Below are 23,047 nucleotides of genomic sequence, written 5' to 3'. Positions count from 1 at the left end.
TCATTTAGCCTTATTGTATGACGCAGTACATAAGCGACGAAAGCGCTATATGTTTTACAACTACCGCGTGCCACTGTTATGTACATACTCCTGGTATTGTGGCAAGTCATTCTTATATATTCTTTAAATTTGCATCACTTATACGGGTAAACGTCTCACATGCCAATAAGTGCGATGTAAAAAACGCTTGCAACAACTCGTTGTGGTAAAAAATAAAATTGTAAGATGCTTGAACTTCGTCTTCAAAAGCAGATTGCGACAGCGTAATTGGACTTCGTGCGTGAACTGCTAACCTTCTTCGGTGTCTGCCCCGCCGCGGTAGTCTAGTGGCTAAGGTACTCGGCTGCTGACCCGCAGGTAGCGGGTTCGATTCCCGGCTGCGGCGGCTGCATTTCCGATGGAGGCGGAAATGTTGTAGGCCCGTGTGCTCAGATTTGGGCGCACGTTAAAGAACCCCAGGTGGTCGAAATTTCCTGAGCCCTCCACTACGGCATCTCTCATAATCATATGGTGGTTTTGGGACGTTAAACCTTACAAATCAATCAATCAAATCAATCAACCTTCTTCGGTGCTCAGTGCACACCTGAACCGTGCCGTAAGGAAACGAACGGCTGTTCGCGTGCCAGGGTGTGTTCCAATACTCACCGAAGACGGCTAAATGTAATTTAAACCAGCGACGCGGAAATTCTCTGTTTACCCTATCTGTTCGACAGAACCTTTAGGGCTTAGAAGTAGATGGCGTGCCTGTTTCGGCGCTCAGCGACACAGGTATCCAATTATTTGTGATGAGCGCTCCTCTTTTTCCTCGTATCCGTTAAGTCCTTACGCCCGCCTCGTCACCTGCTGTTCCTGTACTTTATGGTGGTATGCCTACTGTCCTTTGAATATGTACACGCGCGTCTGAGCTTGAATAACCACAAGACTTGAGTTCTCTTTGCTGCCCAGTTTTCCATGCTTTCTCCGGGTAACAATATATTGTCTGTATATTCAGTGATCGATGTTTAAGGCAGGAAAATCGACGTTCATTGTTTTCAATAATAACATGCACTTTCCCTGAAAGTAAACTGTTTTGGGACGTAAAACCCTTGTAATTGTTGTTAGTAGTTCTGAAAGGGAACGGAACTGTATTTCTGGAACATATCGCGAGTACACTTCCTTTCATCTAAAACAAGTGTGCTAATGTTAATGTGACTTCATAGAATCGTGGCCTTTTCTTTGCTTAGGAGGTCGGATCACCGTATCATATACCTATAACCAGACTTGTCCACTGTTGCGAAAATAAACATGACTATTGTGGGGTCTCGGCGAGGCGAACGAGGGCCAGTGTAGCGTCTCGGCGAGGCGAACGCTGCGCATCGCCACGCCACGCTCTTGGAGTGAACGGACACAGGTGTTGTGTGGTCGGTACAAAGCACACAACATACATACATTTATTAACTAATTTAGACGACGATATCGTCCGCCGAATGATACATCAATTTTAATTAACACGCTATCATACAAACAACATAACGCAATGACACACTAAACACACAATAACATGATAAACACACACTAACACACCCAACACACTAACACTTACCCAAGGCGGCGTCGCCAACGCCTGACTTTCCACGTGGGACCCCGGCGCGAAGCCCGCGGTGCCGAGCACCGGGGACCCACGCTACAGACAACCGTTCGCGGCAGCCGCCCCGCGCAGAAGAGGCTCGCTCCACTCTCCCCCACCACCAAGGCCTGCCTTCCGCCAAGGGACACCGCCGGCGCTACCACTCTACCAACAGCGGTACGATGGATGGATGGATGCTATGAGCGTCCCCTTTATAACGGGGTGGTGACAAGTATGCCACCAGGCTCGACAAAAAAAAAACCTTTTTTTCTTTTTATGTTGGCCTAATGCCTCTACTTCGATAAATTCTATCTTAATAGAAAAAAAGGTAAATGTTCAGCTTAAGTTCTCTGCCATTTACGGCACACTGTCCATATTTTATTTTTCCAATATTTATTTTTGTCCTTTCTCTCTAATTTTCTGCCACCAATACTCTAACCGTCTCTTACTTATTTCAATCGCGGGTGTGTTCAGCTTTCCATTGTTGTCCCTAAAACCCAAGGCTTCCTGTAGGCTCGTGCCCAAACGTACACCTGGGTGGATATCTCCACATTCAATCAGAACATGCTCCGCCGTTTCCTTATCTTTCCCGCAGCATGTGCATTGTTCTTCCCGCAGCATGTGCATTGTACTCAAAGCAAACACAACGCCATCTATCGCCCGGCGGTGGTCACCACCGAAATAAAGCCTTGGGGCGAGAGACGTGCGCCACGCGGCGCAGACAACTTTACAGGGGGGTGTCAGCACCCCCTCCCCATTCCCCCAACCTTAAATCAAACCATATCCCGAAATCAAAAATTAGCTACACAAGCTTTAACAAAAAAATGATATCGCACGACCATAATGTCCTTGCACCACGACACCGCCGCTGGTCGACACTGCTGCACTGTCCGGCTAGACTTCACCTCAGTACCGGCCCCGCAACAGCAACGTTGCCGTCGGCGCGACGATCCGTCGCTAGCGCCGACACGTCTTCCAGTTGCGACCAGCACTCGCAAGGGCCCCGGACTGCAGGCAGTTGCGCAGGTCCCAGGCATCTCCATCGCCCGACCTCACGACCGCATTCCTGGCCAGCGACGCTGACGATGTGCTGACAGCCGGCCGTGGATGACATCCCTCCCGCTGAATACATCAATAACAACAACAAAAAAACTTAAAAGAAAACAATCGAGCAGGTCCTCATGGAAGGGAGCTTCGAGCTTTTCGTCCACGTGGTACGTTGGTCAGTACTGCTAGCTAATACATCGGTGGCGGCCGAGACGCCCATCAAAATAAAACAAAAATCACTTTTCCTAACTCGTGCTCACAAGAAAAAAAAAGTGAGGGAAGCAGAGCGCAACACCTCCACGCCACCATCCACCTAGTTGTGCCACGTGCGACAGGCGGCTGCACAGAGCCTTAGGCCTAATGAGTCGCTCGGCAACAACCGGCATCCACCCAGCACCCAGCCTAAGCGCAGAAGAGGCAGCCGCGAGGAGACGTCCACTCTTTGAGGTGGCCCTATCGCTCGCCGCACACAGCAGCTTACCGAGCGATCGGCGTCCACCGCCCCGGGTGGTGTCACGACGCCTCGGCGTCGAGCCGCAATACCAGACAACAACGACGCCCGGCTCCCTTAGCCCAAAGATATAGAAGAAGCTATTTACAGAAAATCGAGCCACCCACGAGGCTTCCGTGTTCACTCGCTTCGGACCTGGCCTACAAACCACGTGCTCTAGGCCTTGCTCAGCCCAGGATGCGGACCGCATGGCTCTCGTCCTAATTCAACGTTTTTGAAAACTAACAACAAGAAATAACAACACTTGCGAGCAAAAAAAAAATAAATAGAAAGTCAACCTGCAGACAAATTCAAACACGTTACAAAACCAATCTTCTCGCTTCTCAACAAAGCACAACACCGACGCTAGCAAAGAAGTCCTCCCTAGGCCTACTCTACTCCGGCTCTAACAAAATCCCTGTATTGAACCGCAAAAACTGTCGTCCGATACTCCAAGAGCTCCACGTTGGGCAGCCAGTGTGGGGTCTCGGCGAGGCGAACGCGCGCCAGGCCACGCTCTTGGAGTGAAAGGACACAGAAGACGCGGTCAGTAGAAAGCACACAACATACATACATTTATTAACTAATTTAGACGACGATATCGTCCGCCGAATGTTACATCAATTTTGATTAACACGCTACCATACAAACAACATAACGCAATGACACACTAAACACACAATAACATGATAAACACACACTAACACATACCCAAGGCGGCGTCGCCAACGCCTGACTTTCCACGTGGGACGCCGGCGCGAAGCCCGCGGTGCCGAGCACCAGGGACTCACGCTACAGACAACCGTTCGCGACAGCCGCCCCGCGCAGAAGAGGCTCACTCCGCTCTCGCCCACCACCAAGGCCTGCCTTCCGCCAGGGGCCACCGCCGGCGCTACCACTCTACCAAGAGTGGTACTCAAAGCAAACACAACGCCATCTATCGCCCGGCGGTGGTGACCACCGAAATAAAGCCTTGGGGCGAGAGACGTGCGCCACACGGCGCAGACAACTTTACAGGGTGTGTCAGCACCCCCACACTATGCAGCACGTACCACTGTTAAAGGAAACGCACTACTGATCGCCATACATATTTGTGACCCTGTAAAAGCGAGTGTATGTGCAAACAATCTTCGTGCGCGTCACTCAAGTTTGTCAAGAGGAGTCAGAACTGTCACCCCACATTAGTCTCATGCAAATCTAAGCGCTTCCGTAAGAGATCAAAAGTTACACACGTGGACACAAGTGTTCCCTCGAACCGTGTACCCGTCTGTACATGGCCGTTGTCGCAGGAGGGCCCATGGGTCGCCGTCCCCTACTGTGCACAGTGGGCGCTTCCAACCTGCACCAGGATTCGATGGTGCCTGAGGACGGTCTGTGCGACTACCTCATTTTCACACACTACTACCACTCTTCCGGAGACACGTTCGCCGACGACGACTCAAGCAAGACTCGCACTTTCTTAAAGCACGCAGCACGGTCTTCGAGAACAGCGTTTGGCTTATCAGTGACTTACCGGTCAGTATACAAGCATCAGTATATAAGCGATAAACACGTGTACAATTTATTTATGTTAGCGCAGTTTCACGCCACGACCGAGCCACTCTAGTGGATCAAGTAGAGTAATGCAACTTTTTTTATGCGTCCTACTTTTATTCCGACATATATTTCGCCGTCTCAGTACACACCAATATCAGAGTGATGTAAGCGTAGCTTCTTGGCTCCTGAAAAGTTCACGCAGGCACCTGTCAGTTTTACAAAGTACATTACCTAGCTAATTTAATACTCGCATCATTCTTTCGAAAATTAATTTAGCATGCTGTCACTAACATCAGCCGAAGCAAAGGAGGCCTGTGTGAGACTTTTGAGCAAATAACGAAACACAGCCAGCCTGTGTGTCCCGTGCGTTGCTTCCCACGCATGTATTCATTGCTTTCTCGCAAGAGACGTTGTAATGTGACAAATTTGTTTGTCGTTGCTCGGTGAGAAAGAGGAACACGTGTGTACTCAAAAGAAGTTGTGAGCACTGTGCTTGCTTCACCCAGTATCGAAGCCATTATAGAAGCGAATTCAATGTTTCACAGCACATGCAACGAGAGCGATCAAGGAGATACACGCAGCGCAGAACTGATGATTAATTTTCATTTTGCTGCCACAACATATATGCGAGTTTCCCTGGAAAACAGTACAACAGGAGAGACGAGCAATACAATACTGCAGTCAAAGAAAACATAATCATTTTTGACGTGTAACGTCCCAAAACCATCATATGGTTATGATCGAGAGACACCGTAGCGGAGGACACTGGAAATTCCGACTACCTGGGGTTCCTTCCCGAGCACCTAAATCTAAGCACACGGGCCTCAAGCATTTTCGCCTCCATTAAAAATGCACCGCTGCGACCAGGATTTGATACCGCGACCTGCGGGTCAGCAGCCGAGTGCCTTACCTACTATAGATCACCGTGGCGAGTACTCAAAGGAAACAGTTTCCACGAGAAACAAAAATAGAATAGCGCACAAAATCATAGTCCCACAAATTTATTAAACATAATAAAGAGTACATCACTTTATACCTTCGGTTCTTTCGAAGCAACAAAAGGTGATTTTTATTGCAAGACAAATGATAATGTCACGAGGTCGTGACGTGGCTGAAGGCAGGGGACTAGATGGTCAGATCAAACTGTTTATTTAGGTGAACCTATATGCCAATAAACGGAAAGTCGGGTTACAGTAGCACACTTGCATTGATAGCGGTGAATGCAGCGTCGGCCGTCGATTGACTGACAAGCGGCTAAGCGTGTTGGCATTTACACGCACGCCATCGAACATTCTAGCGTTATCGCTGGGGCGACGTAGATTCCAGAATAATCTGAAATGCTCACGATGGGGGCACAATCTCAACAAAATGATCTACGGCAGCCCGGACGCTTCTCGAACCCTGTAGGCGTGGTTTGCGCTGAGAATCACGTACAGCGTAACGGGGTGATATAAGAAAAGTAGAGGAAGTAACGTGGCAATATCGATTATTGGTTCTGTTTCCTGTGACTGTAATACTGTACACCTCGTCTGCTCTGTTCTATTTTTTCTTTCTGTAAGAAGAGCATTCATATTGCTGTGGCAGGGCAATAAAAGCCAGTCGTAAGTTTAACGCTCTGTGTGTCTCTTCTTTGTTCGTCCCCGTCCCGTGAAGCATTGAATTACGCTACACCATCTGGCCTGACGTTCGATCTTAGCGTTATAGGCTATCCCTTTAATCACTACTTAAAAATTAATTTAGCACGTGATGCGTTTATATTCGGCACAGTTTAATACAGACAAGTGCGCGAGGCACTTGACAGAGATCTTACCTGCATCTCTCGTGTTGCGTTATCACCGGCAACCCATAAACTAGCTCTGCGTGTTTGACTGCGTAAAATGCAACTTTTACCCATAATGTAAATGAAGTCGTCAAATCGATGCATGCGCAGTTTCGTAATGGTTACCGTGATATCAAAGCCATGCTGGCCACATCTCTACGAGAACGCAGTGCAAAGGCAACGATCTGTACAAGAGGTGAAAAATTAAAAAAAAAACTGGTGCAGAAACATGCGTCATCAACTTATTCTAAAGTATACACCCCAGGCCTTCCAGCAGGCGATGTGGGAGTGGATTGAACATAAGTATATTTTTTATTTATTTTATAATACCTCAAGGGCCCAATTCAAGGGGTGTTACAACAGGGGGTAGACAGTTCACAAACAGATGATTTGTTCACTGGCTTTTTTTGAAATGGGTGATGCTGGAGTGGAGCACGACGTCAGCAGGAAGATTGTTTTATTCTATTGATGTTTGCACAAAAAATTAAGAGTGATGGGCGGTGGTATGCACACAGGGTGGATAAAGCGCTTTCGAATGGCTGATACGGCATGAAAGACGATGAGCTGGAACGATAACATGGTTTAGGTGCAATTCATGATAAAATTCATGATATACAAACACAGTCTTAAAACTTTGCGGCGCGAAGCTAAGTTAACCATGTTAGCACGAGATTTCAGCTCGGTGACGCTACTGTGATAGGAGTAGTCCGAATAAATTAATCTGGCTGCGCAATTTTGTATGGATTCCAGTGTTTTAATAAGGGTGATTTGATAGGGGTCCCAGATGGCACGTGCGTATTCTAACTTCGGGCGAACTAGTGTTAGATAGGTTAAAAGTTTAACAGAAGGCGTGGCTAGACGTAAGGTTCTTCAGAGATAGCCAAGAACGCAGTTTAAGTCATTAGCGATGTTAATTATGTGGGATGACCAGAGTTATATCCTAAATGCTGATAATGGCGCAAAGGACATATTTTCGCACGAACTAAACCATATATGAAATATAGATTACATCGTGGTCCTATAGTGTAAGTTTATGTGAATGCAAATCAAGTCCGTAAAATATTCAGTATTAGGTTGGTACGAGATGCTGTGCAACAGCCTTTTCACCATCCATACTCCAAGTTGCGAATGCTGTTATGCAATGCATCTGCAAAGGCTCAGTTTTCATCAGCAGGTAATGCGTTTTGATTCACAAGTTCACAGCGTAGTTTCGAATCTTTGAATGTCAAAATTTACTTATGTTAATGTGTGTCACTGAAGACGCAACAAGCAGCATGCTTATATACATCATTGTTATCGGCGACTTCATCAGAACAGGAGGAGTTCGAGAGGTCGCTTCTGCAAGTTGTATAGAATTTGAATCTACGCGTCTCCCTTAGTTTGTGTCACTATAGCGATCGCATCACTTGCCCCTCGTTGCGGTACCCATCTGGCTCCGGCTCATCAAACAACTTCATTTCAGTAACGTGGCGGCTGCAAAACGAGACATCGCAGGGCAGCATGGCCAGAGCAAGTTGAGGCATTATTGGACCGAAAAGCGGGTTTACCACTACGGAATACTGGACGCCGAGTATTACGGTTTCCCTGGAAACACAACTCGCCAACTTCAGTTGACGTTTGACCTATTAAGGGTAAGCACGATATTGCTAAAAACGAGCGGCAATATGGGGCACTTCTTAGTCACACGGCGGCGACGTCCAACTTCCAAAGGTGCACCACATTACCCTGTTGTGCCAATTTTCTGCTGTAGATCTCTTTGTATAACAAGCGCTTAAGCTGGTGTCTCCAGTCGAAGCGGCTGCGCTTTATAACTGTTAACCAAGAGATTTCGTTTCTATTTAAAAAGCGTCATTTTTTTCTGTTCAGGGTTTCAGGAGAATACAGAAACGTATTAAGCGGCACGACGACACGACCAATGACAAACTACGGGGATTTACAATCCTTGGTGTCACTCCTTGGGTTCGCGGAGACAAAGACGTCTTCGGGGAACTTTCAGAGCATTTGAAGTAAGCTCACCATTTTCTGTACATATTGCAACAATGAGTCAGCAGCGACTGGCGTGCTGACAGTTTCTTCCAAATGTATTGGTATTACGGCCGCCCGACAATCAGTTTGTTCTTAAGAGAGCCCGCCTTTCCGTCATTAAAGGACCCCTCATTAGGCACATCAGGCCATTTTATGCTGGCAAACGCAACGCTTACACTGCGCGCTCACGATTGTATCCGCCAAACGCTACGTTACTACCATTCGCGGAAAGTGCTCATGTCTCAAACTGAACATATCATCTGCTTTTCTCATCGCTGGCGCCACGCTACAAGATGGGGCGATGACGTATGGCACGGAGTGTGTGACATGCAAGTAAAGGTTGCTTCGTGCACCAAGTAGAGTCTCGATATCCTCCTCTCCCGACTGTCGCGTGAACACGACATCCCTGGTCGCTACAATCGCCCACCTCAAGGCTCTCTAGCACACCATAAACTACGAAGCGAGAGGGCATGTACCATTGGTCATAAAAAAAAATCTACCTCACTACTTGGTTCGAAGGACTCACTCGAACTCGGAATAACGAAAATGTTCGTTAACCGGACTAGATAGGACTCAGAGTCGCTTAATGTCTTTCTCAACCGTACTCCCTCAGACCCAAGCTCACCAAAATATTACTCACCCGGACTCACTCAGAATTGAACTCGTGGCCCTATGGAAGCCCGAGTCAGGCGATCCGCGAGTCTGTTAACGCAAAATTGGCTTTTTCGGGCGTAGTGTCAAGCTCGTTAGTGCCGATATCACGTCCTCTGCAATGCTTCTTTTGATCTTGGGAATTCGAGTACGAGTTACCAGCAATTTCAATTCTGGGAGGGCATCTTTATGAAATACGTACGTCACACGAGAACGTCAGAACTTCAGGTTCAGGAAGAACCTTCATCAACATTGGGTGAAAGAGTTTGCGAGGGGAAGTATATAACGCACGCGTATGGTCAATGAAGTACTGAGGTGGCGCACGAACGCTAATACGTTGAGATATGCGGGAATATAGTTGGGCATAAACTTAAGCCAGGCTGATGGTAATGGAGAAGATGAGTAGACCCCGGAACGATTTTGACCACCTGCATTCCTGAACCTAACTCTAGATATACATACAGGTGTGTTTAGGCAATGCTTCTATCGACATGCGACCACCATGCCCAGCAGCTGAGCAGATGAATCACGAAGCCGCTCAGATACCCCTGCCGAGTGGTAGAATCGGTGTTATACGAAGCATGTCGTATAGCTATCCGGTTATCATGTGTCGTTTCGGTTCTTCGACAAAAACGGCGCATGGAACGAAACGAACACGATAGGGAACACTCTGATGAATAGCGATCAGTGTGCATGTGTGTGCGTGTGCGTATGTTCGTCGAAACGTGACGAAAAACAACAATCAGTACTTATCATCGGACGAGATATCGCTCTATACAATGCTAAGTCGCATGTTAGAGAAACGTGTACAAGATTTCACTTCGGCGGAGGGATAGCGACTGTGGGTACACGGGTTCTGGTTTTTACGGCATATATTGCCCCGCTTACATCTCGGTTTATTGTTGAATTCCAATGGTAGATCCAAATCAATTTTTTCTGCTCTGAGCAGAGCAATCACATTTCAATGGTGGATTGGGAGCGTGAATTGTGTGTCACAATGGTAGATTTAAAGTTACTGCAGATCACGGATTGTTCCGTGGAGCAAGAATTTTTGCTTCGCCGAAATCGGCGGATTTGACCGGAAGTTCAAGTGACGTATTCAGCGCGCCCGCCTTTCATCCAATCACCGATTGGTGTCCGGAAAACGCTTCGCACTCCCTCACACCCTCTCGTGCTCCCTCGCTAGATTTCGATCACCAACAGCTCCCGTCAAGACGTTCACGTTTTAATCGATGCCGGCCCAGCGCTCACGATCTGCCATTGGAATTCAACATAGTTATTCGAGTTTCACCCTCAAAAACTCTATCAACACTTGAGACAGACCAAGCCGCAATTTTCCTGAAGCTTCGCCAGCGAAGATTCTAAATAGTCAAGTTTTTTTGAGATCTTTCGCAAGTGCCAGTGTTAGTGCTGGAACTGTCGATACCACATGTATAAATACCAACGCGCCTTAACACAGATCGAATTATAAGTGGCAGACGCTCTATTCGTTGCTATCAATGCAGAGCACGTTTCGCTGTAGTTCATTTCCGTAGCACAGGTTTGCCCAAATTAAGAGTTTCGTCTTGAACACGCCGACAGCTGCTTTCGTAAACGTGCACTTGGAAGTATTGACGTGCACACGAAGTCAAACACTGGTTGTCAACTCAGCACTATATCTTTCTTATCAAGTCCACATTTTGTTCCGTGCGCTGTTCATTCACCTAAGCACAGTGATGCGCCAAGTAGCCCATTTAAAAACGCTAATATTGTTTCGGTTTCTGTGACAGTTTAAGGTGGGCAAGTGTGTAGGGCGCGAGTGTTTTTGCGACAACGTTAATGTAGCGATGACGATAGCATGACGCTGAAATGCATGATTACTAATATATTGGATTTAGGCGAAGAAACGCATTGATCGTTAGACTCGGACATTGTTCATACTTATCTGAAATACTCATTTATTCACCATCCCTACCGACAAGAAAACATCCAATAACGTAGGCACACACAAGTAGGCCATCGGCTTTGCGTTACGACTGGCACCAGGCTGTTAGAACTGTATTTCTATTTAGATGCATTGCACACCTATCTAAACATACTATTTATGCCGCAGTGGCCCCACTCATACCGGAAGAGTTTCCATGAATTCGTGAATACCCATGTGCCGCGCAAGAATACAACATAACAAACATTTCAAGAGTTATGAATATCAAGAAAACCGCTGAGTGTCATCTATTGAAAGGGCCTCAAGCAGTTCCATCTCACGAACAGCGGTCTCTTGAAACGCATATATGAAGTGTTCCCACTAGCGTTACGTGACCTCTTTATTTATATTATTCTCCTTTAATCGGCCAAGCAATTTGCGCACAAAGGTTGTGTTCCTATGGCGTATGACAGTACGGAAGACTGAAAACTGCTCAGGTCTTATAACCGCACACTTTTAGCTAGAACACGCAGTCTTATTCCCGCTTATGTGCAACCTGCCAGGCAGCGACTCTCCATTCGAATCAGCGCTTTTTATCACGCATAGGCACAAACAGGCACATTTGCGTGATAAAAACCAGTTTGCTTACTTAATTACATGATGGGGCTATGCTGGGGTGTTTGAGGCATTAATGTATAGAATAAATAAATCTTAATAAGCTACCTCCTTACACTAATATTATTGTTAGTGATATTGTCTGTGTTTTTTATCCGTGCTTGCATGAAATTGAATGTAAGCACATATAGTCCCTCGTGTGTTAAGTTTTAGCGGTCTAGTACACTTTGACGTCAACAATGTTGCATGAAGTTCATCCAAATATTTGAAATTGATTTTTTCTGGTCCATTTTATCTATTTACGACAAAAATAACTGCCATATTTTATAAGTACTGCAGAAAAAACAAATGAATAAATACATATATAGCATGTGTTTTTTGCTGGTCCTGCTCAAACGCAATATCCAACATTTATACTCGGTTTCTCCTATTTGCAGCTCATTTAGAGTCGACGGACTCATACTAAGGACGCATCTGTTTGAAAACGAGATCGCAAGCAAGTTCCCGAATTGCCGGCTTACGCCGCCTACTTCCTACGGAAAATCAAAAAGTGATTACCTCATGGGAATGGCAAGTATCTATACTGGCGCTCACAAAGTACAGCTCAGTGCGGTTTAACCCGGTTTAACCTGTAACGCTAATGACTGCAAAACCTTCAATTACCAATGCTATGACGGGAATACATTATGAGTTCAAACGAGCCATTGACGTTAGCAAAAACAGTGCTACTAATTTGCACCAGACCAACGCTACATATTACGCCAGCACTAGTGTCAGTTTGGGCATGTTGGTTATCCAATTTTATGAAAGGTAAAATCACAAGCACGACACGTTCTAAAAGACGAAAGTACACGCACACACACGCGCGCGCACATACACATGTTCCAGCCGATGGATCGGCCATCAATCATCTAAATGAATTCACTTGACCGACATCTTTCTTTTAAACAAAGGTGGTGGCCAACCGAGATCACTCTGACGATGGTCGGTCCACTGGCCTTGCCGTTAGTGAAAGAATTGTTTTGCTAAGACTTATGTATTATAGTGTATTGTTTCCAAATAGCCTCGGCTGTCACGGCCGTAACAGAGCGGGTACAGTGAATTTCGCACATAACACAGAAATAAAGTAATTAGAACGTAGAATAACAAAAACAAATCTGTAGAAAAATAAACTACTTATTTTAAAAAAACATAAAACTGTAGAAAAAACATACATACATTGTAACAGTGATATGTGTTTCGAGAAATGTGTTCAATATCTTTTAAAATTACAAAAAGAAGGCATCTGGGGGCTACCTGCGGTGTTTCCTTTACTTTGAAAGAATGATTCTTCAGATGTGTACCAACATTAACTACGGCAGTAATTGCATAAATTGAGACAATTAACTTTTTAACCAGTGGAAATAGCTGATCGAGTCCAATGGGTGAGTTGGAGTACTTCCAACGAATAGTTCACAGCCGATTTGAAATTTCGGAAAGGCGGCCACTGGTAATCACGGCGGAGTGATGAGTTCTGGCCAATGTAGCTGGTGAAACCAAAACCGACTCCCCAAACAGCGCATCTACCATTCCTTTCGACAACGCTCTCAATGATGACGCTGTTTTCCTCGCCGTTATCAACCGTCATCAACCGTTTAGAGACTTCGCTTCGTGGCCGCTTATATCCCCGCCACGGTGGTCTAGTGGCTAAGGTACTCGGCTGCTGACCCGCAGGTTGCGGGATCAGATCCCGGCTGTGGCGGCTGCATTTCCGATAGAGGCGGAAATGTTGTAGGCCCATGTGCTCAGATTTGGGTGCACGTTAAAGAACCCCAGGTGGTCGAAATTTCTGGAGCCCTCCGCTACGGCGCCTCTCTTAATCATATGGTGGTTTTGGGACGTTAAACCTCACATATCAATCGAGGCCGCTTATCGATGCTCGCTTCTTCTTCTCCCTCAATGTGAGGGAAACAGTGTCGTCATTTAGGGCGTTGTCGAAGTGAATGGTATATGCGCTGTTTGGGGCGTCGGTTTTGGTTTCGCCAGCTAAATTGGCCAGAAGTCATTACTCCGCGGTGATTATCAGTGGCCGCCTTTTCAAAATTTCAAAGCGACTGGAGTCTATTCGTTGGAAGTACTTCAATTTTTCGATTGGACTCGATTAGGAGTCTCCACTGGTTAATAAGTCAATTGTCTTAGTTTCTGTAATTACTGCTGTAATTATTGTTTGTACAAATCTGAAGATGCCATCTGTCAAAGTAAAGAGAACACCGCAGGTAGCCCGCAAGTATACCTTACTTTTGTGATTTTTAAATAATATAGGACACATTTCTTGAAACATCCTGTATATGTTTGCAACATGAAATAACTACAGGATGTGTTTTCGAACAACATGGCAATGTACAACACTAGCGACACGCAGTGTTATGGTAGATCTTTAACGCCCTCTTCAAAGCTTTTGATGTTCTTCGAACAGTGCGAATAGTCACTCTTTTGTCGTTAGAGGAAAAAATGCACGTACACATCAAGATTGAGTTTTAGAAATAAAAACGCTCATTGATTGCTTGACCTAACATTTCAGGTCGGCCTGATAAAATTCAGTTTCAATTTAAGGTGTCTTTTTGATAACAAGAAAATAAAATTGACCTTGCCAAGTTCTCGCCGTTGAGACAGCGTATAGCGGCAATTCATTCATCAAACACACACATGCACACACGTGCATGCGTATGGGGATGTACGTGTGTTGTACATTGATCTATTTGAGCCGTTGGTATATAGAGAGGTGCACAGCAACGAGTCATTTGATGGTTTCAGACAGTTCCGTAACACTGTTGCGTCTATGCAGGCCGATGTGCTTCGGCTGTACAAGAGGCACAAAGGGACATCCTGGAGACACAATTTGATGCTGTCCTTCACCATGGCGCTCCGGTGGTATGCGATAGACAACGGGCGCCTTGACATCGGAGCTCCATGCGACGAAACCGCGCGCCTCGCTGTTCGGGTCACCGATGCAACACACGTGAGAAAGCGCTTCGTTTACGTTCAACGGCTCACCTTCGGACACAGCTGCAGAGCATCACGCAAATCATCACCCCGCCCACTTTTTAAGACAAAAAGGCTTGTACGTCTCACGCGAAGGTGGCTTTGAATGGCATCACGGAGGCAGCATGAAATGGTACAAAAAATGCCACGTGACATCTCAAACCTGGCTCGAGGAGCGTGTTCAGTTCGTCATTGCGGCTATCACGTTGATAAAAACAAATTAAATTGGGGCGATTACGTAGGTATTCTTTGGGGGCTGCATGAAGTAACGTGGAAAGGGTAAGACGCTGAGCCAGGGGCTAGTGTATTTTGTATGGGACGCGCCGAGTGATATGACTCGTCGTATTTTTTTAATTGAATCGAGTTTATTGCGCTACATGGTTGCTAGGAGGCCAGGTGAAAAAGCTGCACGGAGCAGCTTGGGGGGAACCTGGCCACCTCACACACTGAGCGGTTACAGCTGTTCAAAGCATGTCCTGTACATAATGCATGAACAGAACAGCAAAAGCAGTAAACAAACATAGTAAAAAAATAATGAACAAGGGTAGTGTAAACACTTGAAAACGAAAAGAAGAAAGTACCCGTAGTAATAAAGACAGAAAAAAACAGATGCACATATAACAGCACAAGCAATCATACTTTAAATTTATTCTTTAATGCATAACGAGTAAGACTTTTACCGTCCAGTCGTATCAGTGATAGTCTCTCGATAAACCCACGGATTTTTTTATGCTGATTGGGTTGTCGTTACAGCAGACCTGGTGAAAGCGCGTTAGTCTACGACGCTGCCTTTCTTTATCGAGAGCAATTAATAGCTGGATTTGTTCAGTTTGTGTCTGCTAAAAGGTCGCCGGATCACTTTATTTATTTTTATTCATTTATTTATTTTTTGCTTGTTTATTTATTTTACATACTTTCGCCTTGAGAAAGAGCTATTGCAGGAGTGACATCATAAAGTGTAGAAAGGTTCGCAACAGACAAAAAATACAAAAGAAGTAACAAAAAAAAAGAAATCATGTGTAACAGTAAAGGAATTGAGCCATTCCGATATATGATAATTTTCGTCAAAAACAGTCACAAAATCATTCACTGGGTTCATCTAACGAACACTACAAGTACCGCCATCTCGCATCTTTTCATCATATATTTGTCATATACAAGTACCGCCATCTTGCAAACATTCCAACAACTAAACGAAAGGTGGCTACCTACAACTACGTACACCGATGACACACAACCTATGGCTTACGAAGCTTCAACCCTAACAAAATCCAGGAGCAAACAATCACAATATCATTACACATTTGGATGCGTGATGCAAAAAAAAAAACGAAAAAATACTCATCAGAAAGTAATGCAGTGCCAAGACTATATGGATGGTACCACTCAGGCAGACCCACAGAAATGTGTTCACCGCTTGGAGGAACTAGGACGCATTCAGGGCGAAGTACCATCCGCATGTTAGTGGGTCAGATAAGAAAGAAACGTTTTGGTCATTGGAAGGAGAAAAAAAAAGTAAGAAAGTGGTTGATAGAACTGATATTAATGCGATAACGTTAACGAGCCTCCTTCGCAGAAATTGCGGCGTTGGCGTCGTTGGTTGGGAGCGAAAAATCATGATCTTGTCCGTGACCAAAAAATTGAGACAGATGGAAATAAAATAAATAATAAAAACGTTAGAGTCCGAGTGAGGATTTAACCCAGGCCGCTTCCGCGGCAAGCAGGTGTTCTGCCACACAGCCAGGTAATAACATAACAGAGCTTTATTTTCCTTAAAGACCCCTCGAGGGGGTCACATAAGGGGTGGGTTAACATATAATTTTTTTTGGTTGCCAAAAGTTTTTACCACGAAAAGTGGACACATAATCGATCAAAAAATGATGATGAGCATTCAGTGGTGACATCATGGGGAAGGTCATTCCAGTCTTTCGCTGTCCGAACAAAGAAGGACAAAGAAGAATGCTGAAGTTCCAAGCAGAGCCACGCCTCTGCTCGGACCTACAGTGAAAATAACTTTCATGCTTCACAACCAGGCACGTCCTGTGTACGGGCTTCACAGTACATCATGTAATATGGCCGTGATGTAGCGGGGTACAAGCGTACATTGCCATATGGTGTCAGAACATGTGATTATCATAACTAATTTACGGTTTAAAGCCAGCCACCTACTACAAAAGGCACACGCGTTATTTTCTTATAGGGACAATAAAGAGCAAAACGTTTTTTTTTTTACGTATTAGTCGAGTACAATGTCACACTCCCGGGAAAACCACTCTTGATAAGCGAAAGAACGAGTGAGAAGAAAATGTGGGTGTAGATGCCATTGTGAAATTCCGGCACCGAACAGCATGACGTAGTAAATTTTGAAGGTGTCTACTTGGTCCTACATAGATTCTACTCAATAAAATAAGATGCATTCTCTTCTGTGAGTATACCTAGACCTAGAATTTAAAGTTTCAGAGAAATTCAAAAAAGCCAATGTCGCGGCATTACGAAAAAATATTATGATATTGCCAACGTAACGCGTGGAGTTTTCACCGCGAAATTTAAATATGACATTTCAACCTCAATTTTCTCTATTAACAATGAACCTATCACAGTGAGACGTATGGCACAAGAATTATCGAAGCGCAGTTTATCAATCTAAACCAAGTCATTGTTTATATTTAGTGTCTCTTTAAGACCACATAGTGGGTGCATAGCAAATTCTAATGTGTTTCAGGCGCATAATTGCTCATGGTTTAAAGCATGCTACTCATTACACAGAATGCAGGCATGTTCGAAATCTTCATTGACACAAGCCACTTTCAACTTTATTCATTACAATGTAATCTCGAATGACATACAAAAAAAAAACCCCAGCTTTGCCGCAAAGGCGAAGCAGTGAATGCGATAGCAACAAATTGAAATGTCACGCGATGAATGGCAAGCACATCTAAACGTGCCCCACGTTGATAACGCACAAATGACGCACGAACCTACGAACAGGTACAGATGAACGCGAATAAGTGTCTCAGTTGTCATTTCGCTGTGCCTAAAGAGCACGCCCTTTTCGCTTTTCACAAACGGAGACTTAGCAGGGAGTGCAGTGACCTTTGGGCACCCGGTAACTACGACAGAACCGTTCCCGTGAAAGCCCAAGACGTAAGATTTTCTCCAGCGCGCGATAAGCACGCATACACACGAGCGTCTATCCCCCCCCCCTCCCCCACGCAGGGCGAACTACGCGTGGGAGATAAACGTATCAGTGCGCGCCACCGTGTCGTGACGATCTCGCGACGTTAAAGCCCCTATATTTAGCGACGTGAGCTCATTGCGCCATCTCACTGGCAATGCTAAAAACACTATCGTTCCCCCGAGATCGCCATCGCCAGCGGTTAGTAACAGGTATAAATAGCTTGCCATTTCAACGTTGAAGCAGGTGCTCCTTCGTGGCTCAATGGCTAACGCCACGCACTCACAAGAAAAATGTCGGACGTTCGATTTCGAACGCCGGAGTCTTTTTCAGGATTCTTTTTTCTTTCGTTATCATATATATAGCTACGTATACATATACAGGGAATGATGTTGGTCACCGGCGTCGACACCGGCGGCAAAATCCAGTCGAGTGTCCACATAATTGTTATCGCAATAAAAAGTAAGCACTAAGTGCTTGATTGAAGTACTCACTATTGGGACACAATATCGCTATTGCATTCAACTCTTAAAGGTGAAGCTTATGGTGGATCCCTTATGTTTTCAGTCCGCTTGAAAATTTATTTATTTTTTATTTTTTTATATATTTGTCTATTTATTTATTTATTTGCTTATTTAATTATTTTACAATAGGCCTGTGAAGAACTGCCTGACTACTTCGCAAGCGCCATCACTGACAACCACTCGCAGTCCATGATAGCACATGGTGAGGACGGAGGATTCACAACTTACGACGATGCGCGTTCCATTATCCACAAGGTGCGTTGTGTGTTGTGTATGGCTGTAGCGCAGACGCGAATAAGATATACCGTAAATAACGAAGGTTACGTCAAAAGAGAAGCAATGACAGGAAGAAACATGGGGGCAAGCTTGTCTAATACACGATGCCTGTATAAATATCAGCGCATGTAGGGGCAACAATAACACAGGGTGAAGAAAAATGGCATCATACAATCTTCTCGCCTGTTTCGTGCTACGGGGCACTGTCTTGCAAACGCATCCGTTGGAGGTATTTCAATGGGAACGGCCATTCATTTTAAAACGCTGGTATCACAGTTACATAAAGTACATGCGACACGTGTTTGAGTACAGATGACATGTAAAAAGATTTCTTTAGCGAATCTATGATTGTCTCGTTGTGATTTTCTAATGGCTTAGAATAAAAATGTATTCGTAACTGTAATAACGGTTGTTTCTCACTTTCACTTTCACTTTATTACCATAAAGACCCCCTAGAGGGGGTATTACATAAGGGGTGGGAAACATACAACAAATGTAATACATATGCAGGATGGGTGTAAGTATGAACAGAGGTAACCAATACAGAAATAAAATAATACATGCACAGGATCAGCATACATATTAACAGGCGTAAAACCTTGCAAAAAAAGACAAAGCGAGAACCAATGGCATAAAAAAACAATAAAATGTATTCAAATTGAAAAGAAACGAGTGACATTTTGTGTAAATGATGAGTGGCACATTATGGTGGCGAGATCAGTGGATGGTTGTTTTATTTCATTTTGCATGTTTAGAATCAAGTATACTGAATAATTACGTCATATGTGTGCTTAAATGTTTATTGAATAAGTGTGGCGATTAATGCGCTGTGTTTTTTTTCCCCGTTCCTGTGTGCTGCCATCACGGGGCCTCATTATAAACAAAGTAGAGAAGTATCGGCCGTGATGCTCTCGCATGATATTGTCCGTTCTTTGATGGTGGGGACATACGCACGAAGTATTCATACAGGGTAATGTACAATACGTCAATTTGGTTACTTTGGATATCTCAGTAATGAATAGTTTAGAGAATGAGGTTTGTCCTTTTATTACTTATCTATGGAGTAGTAATCTAGCACTTCATTTGTTTCCCTATTTCGGTTAATATTTGCAAATTTATAAGCAAACCACTTCTTAGAGTACCCATCACTCATTTCTAATTTTTAAGAGTAAGAAACATCATAGATAGATAGATAGATAGATAGATAGATAGATAGATAGATAGATAGATAGATAGATAGATAGATAGATAGATAGATAGATAGATAGATAGATAGATAGATAGATAGATAGATAGATAGATAGATAGATAGATAGATAGATAGATAGATAGATAGATAGATAGATAGATAGATAGATAGATAGATAGATAGATAGATAGATAGATAGATAGATTGATGGATGGTTTGATTGATCGGTTTGATTGATCGGATTGAGTTGATTGGTGGATTGGGTTGATTGGTGGATTGATTGATTGGTGGATTGATTGATTGATTGGATTGATTGATTGATTGGATTGATTGATTGATTGATTGGTGGATTGGATTGATTGGATTGATTGGATTGATTGGATTGATTGATTGGTTGTTATACTCTGCTGGCCTTCCTCTCTCCCTCAGATGTGCACCGTTTCTGTGAACTTCCCGAATGTTGAAGCGGGTGTGGCCCTATTCGACGCCGACTTTCAAGACTGGAAGAAATCGTGCATCCGGGACAGTCAGGCGGCATTGAGAGGCCCTGTCAGGCTGCAAGATGTGCGAGCCCATTACCGGAAGACCGCCTCCGCGTCACCGCAGTCGAGCTCCAACTGCCCACATTTCAGCACGGGATCAATATGATGACGCGACGAGTTTGACATCATTATTTAAAAAAACGCCGTGAAATTTGCTTGACGCGTTCTTTGCTGTGTCGCGTTTCTGGTGACCCGCAGAATATAGTGAATCAGGGCGGAAGGTAGAGAAAAGTTCATGAAGTAGTGTCATCTCACTTGGTTCGTGGATCAACTGTCTTGGAAATGTGTACTGGAACCACGCGCCAGGGCAAATTTTTTTCGTCAGCTGAGAAGACTTCATTTTTTATACTTTAATCCGTATACATTGATTGCCTTGCAGCTTCGCGCTGCAAATGGGTCGATGACGATATTTTCTCAGAAGGGCTACTTGCACTTGGTTTGAAACTCTGTCTTAGTTTTTGCATTCGCATTGAAACTAAAAAGTGGGTGGCGTGCATTAGAGCAGAAAAGATGGGGTTTTATTGGCAAAAACTGAACATTATAGCATAGAGTGATGTGAATTATGACTATAAGTAGCATAGCTTTGAAGAGCCATAAAAGCTATACAGAGATCAACAGAATGCATAAAATCAAGCAACTCTAGTCTTTAGGGGCCCACTGACGGTGCCCGAAACTCCTTTGGAGCGCAGCTCTTAGACATCCGTCAGCATAAGTGATAAAGTGAACGAGGACGAAAGAAAGCGAGCGCGGAGTCTGGCGACATCGCAAGCCACTGACCTGTAGCTTCACTACCTTCCTCCGTCATGCACGCAGGCTCCTGGTTCGGAGCTCGCGCGCATGTAGGGCTAATAGGTGCACCATGGCTGGCTTCACGTTTCTGGCAACGGGGTTGTCAGCGTTTCACTTCGTTCTCGACTCTTGCAAAGCGCAGAGTGGTGTGCGCTGATGTAGTCGGTGGTCTGCCCTGAGGACCGGAGCCAGCCAGAGTCTCGGGGATTGGAGGATTGAAAGAAGGACAGGGGGGAGATGTCGATTAGCGAAGCCGGGAGCTATTAACAGTAACTTTTAATGCAATATTTACAGGTAGCGTGTTACATGATGGTGGTAGCATCGTGGAAGGTCTCGATGGAAGCATGATGGGAGCTTTTCGGGAGCGCCTCAGCGCTCGCATTTTATGTCCTGTCCTTCCCAGGATTCCTTGCAGGAAAACAATGGAGGCCAGAACAGTCCAATGAAAATTGCCATATTCACCTTCGCCCGCGAAAGGGGAGTGTGAAACGACACCTCCTTCCTAACCCACGAAAGGGGGAAGAGGCACGCCCAGTTCAGCCCATGGCGAGGGTGAAAACACTGCACACAGCGCACGACCCAGCACAGCACGAAGATGTTGAGTCTTACGTGGAGGTCAATTTCGCAGTCTGTTGCAGTGATGGCTATGCGGCGCCAGGCAGACAAGCAATTGTGGAAACAGCGGCATCAGGGCACCACGGGGCACATGAGAAATGCATCCGCAGACAGTTGTCAGACGCTGGGCCCTTTGCCCGGGGCACCTTGACGACAAAGCAAGCCGCCCCGACGGCCAACAACTCTTCCTAATCCGTCAGTCGGTCAGGCGTGTTACGGTCAGGCAAAGAGTGTTACGGGGGGCGCGACAACCTGGGATAACTAGAAGAACGATTTCTCTGTTGTTGCCTCTTTTGGTGCATCTCTAACAGCGCTGACTCGGAAGAAATCAGGGTAGGCTTAGCGACAATGTATCATGCGTCAAAGCGGCGTCAACCCAGGCAGGCCGATCATAACAGCGTATACACTAGCGATTGCAGTGCAACAAGTGTTGCCAATTTAGCTATTTCGTAGCTAGATCTAGCTACTCTTGGACTTGGCTAGCGACCAAAAATTTGATTGAGCTACAAGTAGCTATTTCATACTTTTTTTTCAAAGTTTAGCTGTTGATCTAGCTATTCTGGCTTTTTACAGCCGAGTTTTTACGACATTTTTTATTAGTACTGCCAAGCAAGAAATAGTTCTGCAAAGATGAAGCTAACAAGTAAAAATTAATCGAAGGAAACCATTATTTCTGTTTTTGAATTACAGCGTAATGATTTAGTCCATTAGTGCAAAAAAATAAAGCGTACAAAAATCACCCTTGCCATTGATGGAATGCCACCGACAGAAAATGTGATTTTTCGTACACCTCAGTTTCTTTATATATGCAAAAAAAAAATGATACAAAAATACAAGGTACCACGAACACAATTTGCCAAGTGATAGCGTTCAAAAATCGGGACAACAGTATCGGCGGCAAAGCATGATATTCGGCAGATGGCCGTTTTGCGCCACAGCTTCGTACTTCTACTGCCCTTTTTGCGAATTTCGAGGGAAGTCCACCTTACGCTTGTTTAAGATTATGCTAGTGCATATTTGTTTACTGTGCTACGCATATAGTTGTCAATTTTTCAGCTCTATGTCACAATTTTTGTAACAAATAAAACAAACTAATAAAAATGAACGTTTAATTAATTGTTGTTTTCGCTATTTGTCCCCCCCCCCCTCACCTAGTCGCGCTTCAACCATCACGCGGTTGTTGATGTCTGTCGCAATAGGTTTCAGACAACTTTTTATTCCGAC

The 23,047-nt window shown here is 44.8% G+C and overlaps 1 protein-coding gene across 1 annotated transcript; it reads left to right on the top strand.

Moving 5' to 3' along the window:
• The first annotated feature begins 4,436 nt into the window (after positions 1-4,436).
• LOC142781467 (uncharacterized) lies at positions 4,437-22,939 on the top strand. The gene is made up of 7 exons (XM_075882204.1): positions 4,437-4,658; positions 7,961-8,129; positions 8,365-8,504; positions 12,130-12,262; positions 14,517-14,690; positions 18,542-18,667; positions 20,307-22,939. Exons 1-7 carry the CDS (start codon positions 4,441-4,443, stop codon positions 20,523-20,525), a joined length of 1,179 nt encoding a protein of 392 aa, XP_075738319.1. The 5' UTR covers positions 4,437-4,440; the 3' UTR covers positions 20,526-22,939.
• Positions 22,940-23,047: the final 108 nt, after the last annotated feature.

Source organism: Rhipicephalus microplus, chromosome 2, assembly GCF_043290135.1.
Source record: "Rhipicephalus microplus isolate Deutch F79 chromosome 2, USDA_Rmic, whole genome shotgun sequence".
Lineage (NCBI taxonomy): Eukaryota > Metazoa > Arthropoda > Arachnida > Ixodida > Ixodidae > Rhipicephalus > Rhipicephalus microplus.
Note: the sequence above shows the minus strand (reverse complement) of the source record. Positions and strands in the feature narration are given on the sequence as shown.

Coding starts and splice junctions, on each gene's coding strand:
- LOC142781467 (XM_075882204.1), top strand. CDS start 4,441: ATGGGTCGCCGTCCCCTACTGTGCACAGTGGGCGCTTCCAACCTGCAC. Junction 14,691..18,541: donor GGGTCACCGATGCAACACAC/GTGAGAAAGCGC, acceptor ATTTTACAATAG/GCCTGTGAAGAACTGCCTGA. Junction 18,668..20,306: donor CGCGTTCCATTATCCACAAG/GTGCGTTGTGTG, acceptor TCTCTCCCTCAG/ATGTGCACCGTTTCTGTGAA.